Source organism: Molossus molossus, unplaced genomic scaffold (genome assembly GCF_014108415.1).
Source record: "Molossus molossus isolate mMolMol1 unplaced genomic scaffold, mMolMol1.p scaffold_m16_p_7, whole genome shotgun sequence".
Lineage (NCBI taxonomy): Eukaryota > Metazoa > Chordata > Mammalia > Chiroptera > Molossidae > Molossus > Molossus molossus.
The window spans coordinates 54032537-54045649 of record NW_023425401.1 but is presented as its reverse complement, the minus strand read 5'-3'; the positions used below and the strand labels follow the sequence as shown (position 1 = coordinate 54045649).

At 35.5% G+C, this 13113-nt stretch overlaps 1 protein-coding gene across 1 annotated transcript in view; it reads left to right on the top strand.

The window, feature by feature from the left end:
* Positions 1-13113, top strand: part of FBXL13 (F-box and leucine rich repeat protein 13) — a 308215-nt gene that overhangs the window by 257954 nt on the left and 37148 nt on the right. The window contains exon 17 of the mRNA XM_036246460.1: positions 11457-11540. Coding sequence (XP_036102353.1) covers positions 11457-11540 — 84 coding nt within the window. The remainder of the gene's footprint in view (positions 1-11456; positions 11541-13113) is intronic.

Sequence of the window (13113 nt, the reverse complement as noted above, 5' to 3'; positions counted from 1 at the left end):
TTTTTTTTGTCAGATATAAGTATTGCTATCCCAGCTTTCTTTTTTTTTTCTTTTCATTTGCATGGCATATTTTTTCTATTCCTTCACGTTCAGTCTGTGTGAGTATTTTGTTCTGAGGTGGGTCTCTTGTAGACAGCATATATATGGATCATGTTTTCTTAACCATTGAGCTACCCTATATCTTTTGATTGAAGCATTTAATCAATTTATTTTTGTTATTATTATTATTTTAGATCCTCACCCAAGGACTTTGGTCATCTTATTCCTTCCCAGGGCCCTGGGGAAAAGTGGTGGCCCCTCCCTCAGAGATTCAACACCACCCATGGCCACTGAAATGCTAATTGAGGCCCATTAACAACCAGCATCTGCCCCACACTTGGGAAATCCTCTTACACTGAGCACCTGAGGGAGTTTTTCAGGCAACTCAGAAACCAAGGTTCTTCAGGTGACCTCTACTAATAGCCTCTAGGCAAAAAAAAACAAAACTAGAGGAAAGTTAAGACTTGACAGTGGTGGTTAAAGTGGGTCCTCCCTAAGTCATCCAAACCCAGGAAAGGGAGCCACAAACAGCAGAACACCAACACCCACAGGGAAAAATTGGCAGACTCCAAAGCCCACTGTGATAGCCAAAATGGTGAAACACAGAAACAAAAGACAAATGAAAGAACAAGAGACCTCTACCAAGATGAGATAAATGAGGTGCAGTTAAGCAAGTTAACAGAACTAGAATTCAGAGCCATGATCTTGAGGAAGCTCAACAGCATGTGTAAGGACATGAGTAAAGACATAGAAATGTTGAAAATAAACTAGCTGGAAATTAAAAATGACATATCAGAAATGAAAAACACATTGGAAGGTCTAAAAAGCAGAGTAGAGAAAGCTGAGGACCGGATCAGTGAATTAGAAGACAGGGTAGAAAAAACCAATCAAAAAACCAAAAAGAAAGAACGATTAAAAAACAGGAAGACAGCTTAAGAGAACTGTGGGAAAACTAGAAACGTAATAATATTCGCATAATAAGAGTCCCCAAAGAAGAAGAAAATGAGCAAGGGATAGAGAATATATTAAAAGAAATAGTGACAGAAAACTTTCCTAACATGGTGAAGGAAGAAGGCATTCAAGTTCAAGAAGCACAGAGAGCCCCAAGGAAGAAGAACCCAAACAGGCCCACACCAAGACACATAGTAATCAAACTGCCAAAAATTAAAGACAAAAAGAGAATTCTAAAGGCAGCAAGAGATAAGCAACAGGTTACCTACAAAGGAAACCCCATAAGGCTCTCAGATGACTTCTCACAAGAAACACTACAGGCCAGAAGGGAATGGCATTAAGTAATCAAGGTCATGAAAAACAAGGTTCTGAATCCAAGACTACTCTAACCAGCAGGCCTATCATTCAAAATGGAAGGTCAAATAAAGAGCTTACCAGACAAAAAAAAAAAAGGCTAAGGGAATATATTAGCACCAAACCAGCACTGCAAGAAATGTTAAAAGGACTGCTGTAATTACCAGGAGAAATGGGAAGGAAAATAGAACCACACTAAACAAAAATGGCAATAAATAAGTACATATCAATAATCACCTTCAATGTAAATGGATTGAATGCTCCCATTAAAAGACATAGAGTAGCTGATTGGATAAGAAAGCATGACTCATCTATATGTTGTTTACAAGAGACCCACCTCACAACAAAAGACTCACATAGATTGAAAGTAAAGGGATGGAAAAAAAATCTTCCAAGCAAACAGAAAGGAAAAAAAAGCTGGGGTAGCAATATTCATATCTGATAAAAAAAAAAAAAAGACTTCAAAATGAAGGCCATAACTAGAGACAAAGAAGGCTACTACATAATATTGAAAGGATCTATCCAACAGGAAGATATAACCTTGATAAACATATATGCACCCAATATAGGAGCACCAAAATATATGAAAAATCTTCTGGAGGACTTCCAAGGAGAAATCGACAGCAATACAATCATAGCTGGGGACTTCAACACCCAGCTGATATCACTGGATAGATCCTCTAGACAAAAAATTAGGAAGGAAACAGAGACTCTAAATGAAGCACTAGACCAAATGGATTTAATAGATATCTACAGAGAATTACACCCCAAAACTGCAGAATTCACATTCTTCTCGAGTGTACATGGGACATTCTCAAAGATAGACCACATGTTAGGGGACAAACTAAGTCTCTATAAGTTCAAGAAGACTGAAATCATATCAAGCATCTTCTCAGATCACAATGGCATGAAACTAGAAATCAGTTGCAAGAAGAATATACAAAGACATTTGAACACATAGAAGCTAAATAGCATGTTATTAAACAATGAATGGGTCACCAAGGAGATCAAGGATGAAATAAAAAACTTCATGGAAACTGATGAAAATGAAGACACAACAGCAGAAAATCTATGGGATGCAGCGAAAGCAGTTCTGAGAGGGAAGTTCATAGCACTACAGGCCTACCTCAAAAAACAAGAAAAATCTCTAATAGACTATCTGACCTCACAACTTAAAGAACTAGAGAGCAAACAAAAAGAAAACCCCAGAGCAAGTAGAAGGAAGGAAATAGTAAAGAGCAGAGCAGAAATAAACGACATAGAGACAAAACAACAACAACAACAACAACAACAACAACAAAAAAACCCACAAAACAAAACAAACAAAAGCTGTTTTTTTAAAAAGATAAAAATTGATGGACCTTTAGCTAGACTCACCAAGAAACAAAGAGAGAGAACCCAAATACACAAAATCAGAAATGAAAGAGGAGAAGTAACAACTGACACAATACAAAATTTTTTGAAATACAAAAGATCATTAACAACTACTATGAACAATTATATGGCAACAAATTCGACAATCTAAGCGAAATCGACAAATTTCTAGAAACACATAGTCTCCCAAAACTGGACCAGGAAGAGATAGAAAACTTGAACAGACCGATACCAACAGAAGAAATTGAAGATGTAATCAAGAATCTCGCAGCAAACAAAAGCCTAGAGCCGTTTGGCTTCATGGGGGAGTTTTACCGAACATCCAAAGAAGAACTAACACCCATTCTCCTCAAACTATTTCAAAAAATTCAAGAAGGAAGACTTCCAAACTCATTTTATGAAGCCAGCATAATTCTAATCCCCAAACCAGAAAAAGACACTACAAAGAAAGAAAACTACAGGCCAGTTGAACATAGATGCCAAAATACTAGCAAATTGGTTCCAGCAATACACAAAAAAATTATCCACTATGAGCAAGTGGGATTCATTCCAGGGATGCAAGGCTGGTACAATATTTGCAAATTAATAAATGTGATACACCACATAAACAAAATGAAGAATAAAAACCACATGATCATATCAATAGATGCTGAAAAAGCCTTCGACAATATCCTGCATCCATTTCTGATAAAAACGCTCAGCAATGTGAGAATAAAGGGATCATATCTAGACATAATAAAGGCCATATATGAAAGACCTACAGCCAACATCATACTCAGTGGGCAAAAACTAAAAGCATTTCCCTTAAGAACAGGGACAAGGCAAGAATGTCCACTTTCACCACTCTTATTTAACATAGTACTGGAAGTCCTAGCCACAGCATCAGACAGGAAAAAAAATAAAATAAAATAAAATAAAAGGGATCCAAATTGAAAAGGAGGAAGTGAAACTGTCATTATTTGCAGATGAAATGATACTATACGTAGAAAACCCCAAAGACTCCATCAAAAATTTACTAGACTTAATAAATTAATTTCGCAAAGTAGCAGGATAAAAAATTAACATCAAGAAATTGATGGCATTCTTATACACCAAGGATGAACACACAGAAAGAGAAACTAAGAAAACAATCCCATATACCATTGCGGCAAAAAAATTAAGATACCTAGGAATAAACTTAACCAAAGAAATAAAGGACCTATTCGCAGAAAACTACAGGTCATTGAAAAAAGAAATAGAGGAAGATATAAAAAAGTGGAAGCACATACCCTGTTCATGGATTGGGAGAATTAACATCATTAAAATGTCCATATCACCCAAAGCAATCTATAGATTCAATGCAATTCCCATCAAAATACCAACAGCATACTTCACAGAATTAAAACAAGTACTTCAAAAATTCATATGGAACCAAAAAAGACCTTGAATAGCCACAGCAATCTTCAAAACAAAGAACATAGTTGGAGGAATCACATTACCAGATTTCAGCTTATACTACAAAGCCACCATAATCAAAACAGCCTGGTACTGGCACAAGAACAGGCATATAGACCAGTGGAACAGAACAGAGAACCCAGAAATGGACCCAAGGCAATATGCTCAATTAATATTTGACAAAGGTGGCAAGAGCATACTGTGGAGTAAGGACAGCCTCTTTAATAAATGGTGCTGGGAAAATTGGACAGCTACATGCAGAAAAATGAAACTAGACCATCAACTTACACCCTACACAAGAATAAACTCGAAATGGATAAAAGACTTAAATGTGACTCATGAATCCATAAAAATCCCAGAACAAACTGTAGGGAACAAAATTTCAGACATCATAAGGAGCAGAATTTTTACTGATACATCACCCAAGGCAATAGAAATAAAGGAGAAAATGAACACATGGGACTACATCAAACTCAAAAGCTTCTGCACAGTGAAAGATACAATCATCAAAATGGAAAGGCTACCCACTCTATGGAAGAGCATAATTGCCAATGGTATATCAGATAAGGGGTTAATTTGCAATATATAGAGAGTGCTCATACAACTCCACAAAAGGAAGATAAAGAACACAATTAAAAAATGGGCAGAGGAACTCAATGTATACCTCTCCAAATAGGACATACAAATGTCTAAGAGACATATGAAGAAATGCTCATCATCACTGATCATCAGAGAGATGCAAATTAAAACAACAATGCGGTATCACCTCACACCTGTCAGAATGGCCGCCATCAACAAATCTTCAAACAACAAGTGTTGGAGAGGGTGTGGAGAAAACGGGACTCTGGTACACTGCTGGTGGGAATGCAGACTGGTGCAGCCACTATGGAAAACAATATGGCGTTACCTCAAAAAATTAAAACTTTAACTGCCATTTGATCCAGTGATCCCACTTCTAGGAATATACCCTAAGAAGCCTGAAACACCAATCAGGAAGAATATATGTACCCCCATGTTTGTAGCAGCACTATTTATAATAGCTAAGATCTGGAAACAGCCCAAGTGTCCATCAGTAGACGAATGGATAAAAAAGCAGTGGTACATATACACAATGGAGTACTATGCAGGTGTAAGAAAGAAAAATGTCTTATCCTTTGAGACTACATGGAGGGACCTGGAAAGTATCATCCTAAGTGAAACCAGCCAAACAGAGAAAGACAAGTATCATATGATCTCACTTATTTGTGGAATATAATGAACATAACTGTCTTAGGAATGGGGTAGTTCCAGAGACGTGGAAGTGTGGTACAGACTGACAATCCCCAGAAGAGGGGGTGGTGGGGGAGAGATAAACCACAGAACTTAGATGCATGTATGCATGAACAGTGGACATGGACAACAAACTGGGTCAGGGCAGGGAGGGAGGTGAAGGGGAGAATCAGTGGGGTGGGGAAAGGAAAAACACCTGTAACAAAAATTAATTAATAAAAAATAAATTAATTAATACATAAAAAAAGGCATCCAAATTGAGAAGGAGGAAGTAAAACTTTCATTATTCACAAATGACATGATATTGTACATAGAAAACCATAATGACTCCACCAAAAAATTACTAGATTTAATAAATGAATTTGGTGAACTAACAAGACATAAAATTAATATCCAGAAATTGATGGCATTTTTATACAGAATGAACTTCCAGAAAGAGAAACTAAAAAAATAAAATAAAATCCCACTTACCATTGCAACAAAAAAATTAAGATACAAAATAATACCAGGGAGGTAAAAGATGTGTAGTCAGAAAACTACGGGACATTGAAAAAGTAATAGAGGAAGATATAAACAAGTGGAATCATATATCATATTCATGGATTGGAAGAATTTACATCATTAAAATCTCCATACTACTCAAAGCAATCTATAGATTCAACACAATCCCTATTAAAATATTAAAAACATATTTCACAGATCTAGAACAAATCCTCCAAAAATGTGTATGGAACCAAAATGGCCTTGTGTAGCTGCAGCAATTTGGAGAAAGAACAAAGTAGGAGGGATCACAATACCTGATATCAAACTATACTACAAAGCCAATGTAATCAAAACTGCCTAGTACTGGCATAAGAACAGGTATATAGATCAATGGAACAGAACAGAGAGCCCAGAAATCAACCCACATATTTATGTTAATTAATATTTGACAAAGGAGGCAAGAGTACACAATGGAGTAAAGACAGTGGCTCTAATAAATAGTGTTGGGAAAATTGGACAGGTACATGCAAAAAAATGAAACTAGATCATCTACTTACACCATACACAAGAGTAAACTAAAAATGGGTAAAAGACTTAAAAGTAAGTTGAGAGACCATAAAAATCCTAGAAGAAATCAAGGGAGTGAAATCTCAGACATCTTATGAAGCAGTATTTTCATTGATACATTGCCTAAGTCAAGGGAAACAAACAAACAAATAGGAGTATATCAAATTAAAAAGCTGGTGCACAGCAAAAGAAACCATCAACAAAATGAAAAAGGAAGCTACTTTATGGGAGAACATGTTTGCCAATGATACATCTGATAGGGTGCTAATTTCCAAAATATACAAAGAACTCATACAACTCAACACCAGGAAGATAATCCAATTAAAAATGGGCAAAGGACCTGAATAGATACTTCTCCAAAGAGGACATACAGATGTCCAATAGACATATGAAAAAATGCTCAACATCACTAATCATGAGAGAGATGCCAATTAAAACTACAATGAGGTATTTTTTTCACACCTGCCAGAATGGCTACCATCAATAAATCAACAAACAAGTGTTGGCGAGGATGTGGAACCTAGTACACTGCTGGTGGGAATGCAGACTAGTGCAGCCACTGTGAAAAACAGTATGGAGGTTCCTCAAAAATTAAAAATGGAACTTCCTTTTGTGCCAGTGATCCCACTTCTGGAAATATATCCTAGGTATCCTGAAACACCAGTAGAAAAGATTATATGTACCCCTATGTTCATAGCAACCCTATTTACAAGAGCTAAGATTTGGAAACAGCCCAAGTGTCCATCAGTAGATGAGTGGACAAAAATGCTGTGGTACATTTACACAATGGAACACTATCCAGCTTTTAAAAAAGGAGCTTTTACCTTTTGAGACGACAAGGATGGACCTGGATATATTATGCTAAGTAAAATAAGCCAGTTAGAGAAAGACAAATATCTCATAATCTCACTTATATGTACAATCCAATGAACAAAATAAACTAATGAACAAAATAGGGCCAGAGGTATGGGTACATGGAATAGAATAACAGATCTCAGTTATCTCAGTGAGGGTGGGAGAGGACAGGAAGAGATTAACCAAAGAACATATATACATATATGCGTAACCTATGGACACAAACAATAGTATGGGGAAGGCCTGGGATGGGCTGGGGCATTGTGGGGGGGGGGGTGTAAAAAGGGAGGAAATGAGAGACAGTTTTCAACAATTGAAAAAAGAACACAATAGTTTCCATTAAAAAAAAAAAAAAAAAAAAAAGAATGATGAATTTTGCCCAGACCTGAGATTTAAGACTAAGTATAAAGAAAGTCTGTAAAATGTTGGAATCGTCACTTGTTTCAGAGAGCACCTACTAATTTGGAACATTTATGAAGCTCATAGTACCAAGTAGAACATTTACCTAGTTTGTTCTAATATTTTTCAGGTCATTAATCTGGAAAGCTTTTGAGTCAGAAAGCCATTACAAAAATGAACCTTGTTGAATGGAATAGTGTGTTTTACTTGTTCAGGGAAGATGTCCTCCCATAACCAGCCCAAGGCAGTTTTTAGTGGAGACCAAACTCATCCAGCTGGCTTAGATTTATTTGTTGCTGCTCAGTTACAAAGTTGGGTTTACTTACAGCAGCAAGGACTGACAATAACTTGTCCAGCACATGAACATGATGATGTCTCTTGCTCCCTATCTTGCTAATAAAAGAATAGCCATCAGGGTCTGAGCAATTTCTGTATTCAATGAATTTTATAAACATCTTTATTGAGATATAATTTACACGCTATAAAATTCACCGATTCAAAGTGTACAATTCAGTGGTTTTAGTATATTGAGGAACATTTTCATCACTCAAACAAATGAAATAAAACCTTCCCACTGGCAGTCTCTTCTTATCCCTGACCCACTCTCCAGTCCAACCACTAATCTACTTTCTGTTTCTATATATTTGCCTTGTCTGTATTTTTCAGATAAGTGGAATCATAGAGTATGTGGCCTTTTGGGTCTGGCTTCTTTTTTCTCTTTTTTTCAATCCTCACCGGAGGATATGCTTTTATTGCTTTCAGAGAGAGAGGAAAGGAGAGAGCAAGAAATATCAATGCAGGAAACATGGATCAGCTGCCTCCTGTACACAGCCCAAAAGGGGATTGAACCCACAACCTGGGTATGTGCCCCGATGGAGAATCAAACCCACATCCCATCGGTGCACAGGATTATGCTCCAACCAACTGAGTCACACTGGCCAGGGCTGGGTCGTCTTCTTTTACTCAGCATAAGGTTTTAAATGTTCATCTATAGTAGTATCCATCAGTACTTTTTTTATTGCCAAATATTTCATTGCCTGAATATAACACATTTATCTTTCATTATTTGAAACATTTAGCCAGTTTCACTTTTTTTTCTGAATGAATAATGCTGCTAGGAACAGTTGCATACATGTTTTTGTGTTGGCATATGTTTTCATATCTCTTGGATATATACTTAGGAGTGAAATTGCTGGGGCATATGGTAACTCTATGTTTAACTTTTTGAAGAACTGCCAGACTGTCTTCCAAAGGACTGGAGCATTCCACATTCTCCTCAACAGTTAATAAGAGTTTTAATGTCTTTTTAAGAATAGCCATGCTAGTAAGTAAATAGTGGTATCTCATTGTGGTTTTGATTTGCATTTACCTAATGGCTAATGATGTTAACTAATTAAATTTTAAGGTCATACATTTTCATGAACAACTATAGTGATAATATATGCCATTCTATTTTAATATTAGTGAATATTAATTTTTAGTCATTTTCAATAAAGTGGTAAAAAATATAGACTGTTAAATGTCATAATTAGCAAGTGTACTTCATTTCCAGCTCATCCTTAAAAATTCTAACTTGGCTACATAAATATAATAAAATATATTTAGCTACTATAAAGTACAGGGCAAAGAGACATCCTTGAATCTCTTATTTAATATTTTTGTTCAAACAACATGGTTTCTGTTGGGGGAGTATCTAAATCCAGTTCTTCTAACATGAATAAAAATGCATCCACATCTGGAACCCAGACCACATGTGAAAGGCTCCACAGGGTTTGGTCATTCTTTGTTTTGAGGAGGCAGAAAACATAATGTATTCTTAATAAAATAAAAAAATCACGTTTGCAATAAAATAATTACAAGAATAAATAGAATGATTTTATTTTGGGGTAGTGTACAAAAACATTAAATGAAATTAGATATTGCAGTTTAAAAAGCAGCTTTGTTTAATAAAAATGCCAGACACCTTTTTCCTTGATCTGGATTATTTAATGTATATCAATGAAAAAAAAAACCCAAGATATAATATTTTCATAGTCATTTTCAATTATGGTCCAGATGTGTTCAAGATCAATAAAATGTAAATCAATCCTGCAAACAATTTTAAAAGGAGAAATTAATATACTATTTTTGATATTTTCTCTGCCAGTCATTTCTAGGACAATAGAATGAGAAGAAACTGCTTTTTCCACCTAGACTAGGAAGCATATCTCATGGAATTATAAAAGTAATGTGATCCTGAATGAAAACAGGAAAATGACATCTATAAGGCACATTAGTCAGTTCATTATCTGAGAGTTATGCCAGCTTAGGGGGGAAAGTACTGAGAAATGGGACAGCAAAACCACTTATAAAACATTTAAGGGCTGTCAATCAGAAAAATTCAAATCAAAACCACAATGAAATACCATTTAAGAGCTGTCAATCAGAAAAATTCAAATCAAAACCACAATGAAATACCATGTCATAGTAGTCAGAATGGCTATCATCTAAAAGTCAACAAATAATGTATCAGTGAGGATGTGGAGAAAAGGGAACCCTCATTCACTGTTACTGGGATGCAAGTTGGTACAGCCACTATGGAAAACAGTATGGAGATTCCTCAGAAAACCAAAAACAGAACTACCATATGACCCAGCAATCCTTTCTGGGTATTTATTCTAAGAAAATGAAAACTAATTTGAAAAGATATAAACACCTCTATGTTTATTGCACCATAGCCAAGATTTGAAAGTAACCTAAGTGTCTATCAATAGATAATGGATAAAGAAGAGTTGGTATGAATGTCACACACACACACACACAAAATGGAATATTACACAGCAATAAAAAACAAAATCTTGCCTTGGTGGACCTAGCAGGTATTATGCTAAGTGAAATAAGTCAGACAGACAAAGACAAGTAACATATGGTTCCACTTATACATAGAATCTTAAAAAACAAAAACAAAAGAACAAACAAAACAAAAACAGACTCATAGAAACAGAGATCAAACTGATGCTTGCCAGAAGGGTGTAGGGTGTAGGGATGGGTAAAAAAGGTGAAGGGGAATATAGTCATTAACATTGTGATAAGTTTGCAGAGTAAGATTATTCCAATTTAGTGTGGTTATCATGTTGTAAGGTAAATGAATGTGGAATCATTATTGTACACCAGAAAGTAATATAATATTATATATAAACTATACTTTCAAATTTAAGGACTGAAAAGGGAAATCTATTTTTTTAAATAAGAAACAAAGCTTTTACACTGAAAAAGAAGTGGGCTATTGATGACTGTTTATCTGTCCACAGGCCTTTATATAATCTGTTCCCTCTCTTCACGCAATTAACCATAATAAAATCGGCTAAAGATTTTTAGAGTTTTAGGTGAGGCATAAGTAAGAATTTATTGAAAAACAGGTTCATTAGCCACATAAAATATCTTCAAAATAAAGTTGTAAGTTTAGGAGCCTTTAAGATGTGTTTGTATTGATTTAGAAAACATTTACTTGGAAACAGGTACCAAGATAAGGAGTTTTCTGGCTCTGGAGTACTGTGACACTTTTTGAAAAACATTAGATAGAGATGACCTGAAATTTTTATTTAATGATGTCGCCTAACCAAAGTTATTTGGTGATTGGTTAAGAAATATAAGACAGAAGCTATTTTTAAAAATATAAACGGCTGTTATGTTATTGGAAATATACCTTCTAACTATAACCACAAAATAATCTTTATATTAAACAATTTTAGGGTTTGATGATACTTTCCAGACATAGAAAATTAAAGGAACTTTCTCTATCTGAGTGTTATAAAATCACCGATGCTGGAATTCAGGTAAGATAATTAAGTCATTTTGATAAAGAATTAAGATAGAAAATTAAGCACAAATGAAATAAACTTTGTAAGTCACAGTGGGAAAAAAAAAATGGGTTGGAAATGTAACAACATATATGTGGTCTTGGTTGAGACAAGATCAACTCCTGGTATTTAGTCGGGTCTCTGCCGCCTAAGGTGACTGAGAGGATTTGTTTTCTCATTTTCCCATTTACTTTCTCTCTTCCTGTTGTCAGACTTGTAGGATAAATAGGGATTGATAGACATTTTACTTGGAGAATGATGAAATGCAATATAGTAAAAGTATAATTGTATAAAGAAGGTGTTCATATATAGAAATGTTATATAGTCTATGAAAATTGGGAGAATTTGAAAAATTACACCAGGTACTTAACAATTAGGAACTTAAGTTACTCAAACACACTTTACCAGAATGGAAAGCATAAGGTAAGTAACTGGATAGGATAAATGATTATGTGTTCAATTGGTACTTTAAGAACTCATGAGAAAGGTAAATTTCTTAGACCTGGCCTTGAGGGATACATAGGAAGTCATAATAAAGTAGCTACTGTGAGCAAGGCACAACATTAAGTAGCTTAATGTGCTATTAAGATAGAAAAACCAGCCCTGGCTGGTTTGGCTCAGTGGTGAGAGCATCAGCCTGTGGTCCAGAGAGACCTGGGTTCGGTTCCCACTAAGGGCATGTACCTCGGTTGCAGTTTGTCCCTGGCCCTGTTGGGTCATGCAGGTAGCAGCCACTCGATGTGTCCCTTTCATGTTGATGTTTCTCTCTCTTCCTCCCACTCTATCTGAACAAAAAATGGAAAAATGTCCTCGGGTGAGGATTAAAAAAAAAAAAAAGATAGAAAAACCAGAATTATATGTCATACATGTATTAAACTAGGATAAAATCTGGTTACCTATTAGTAAAAATGGAAGATAACCAATAATGTAGCAATGGGTAAACTATTGAACACGATGGAAGATCCATATAAAGTTTCCTGAGAGTTCAAAATCACCGCAACTTATGAAAACCTGGGGCTAAACTAGGAAAAATTATTTTAAAGAAAGAAACTCTCTTTCTTATTAAGGGAAAAGGATTTATTCCACAAGTGGAAAGATAACACAAGCGACAGATGACAAATCCAGAGCATAACAAACTTGCAGTTGTCTTCCATGAGTTTGAAATGGACTTCACAAGTTCTAACATGATTAATAGGAGAGTGGTGAGCTACAGTGGGTACCAGGTTAAACGGTGCTGTAGACTGTAGCATATAATTCTACAGTTTTATGGAAATGAAGAGTAGAAATGGAGGACTGCTGCTCTAAATGGTTGATTGACAATATGGCTTAGTAGGGGAAAGTTGTTTTCAAATTATTCTTCCTATATTTAATTTTGTCTGGACAGTGTAATGGTACTTAAGGGAAAATGTAACACCATTAAGAAATCTTCTTTAAGAGGCATTAGTGTCAAGCAATGTCAATTTCTCCCAATTTCAGACCCTGGGTACTGAGGTTCTAAGAAGTTCCTAAGAAATGTGCTTACTAGTACATTCAATTGTATAAAGAAATA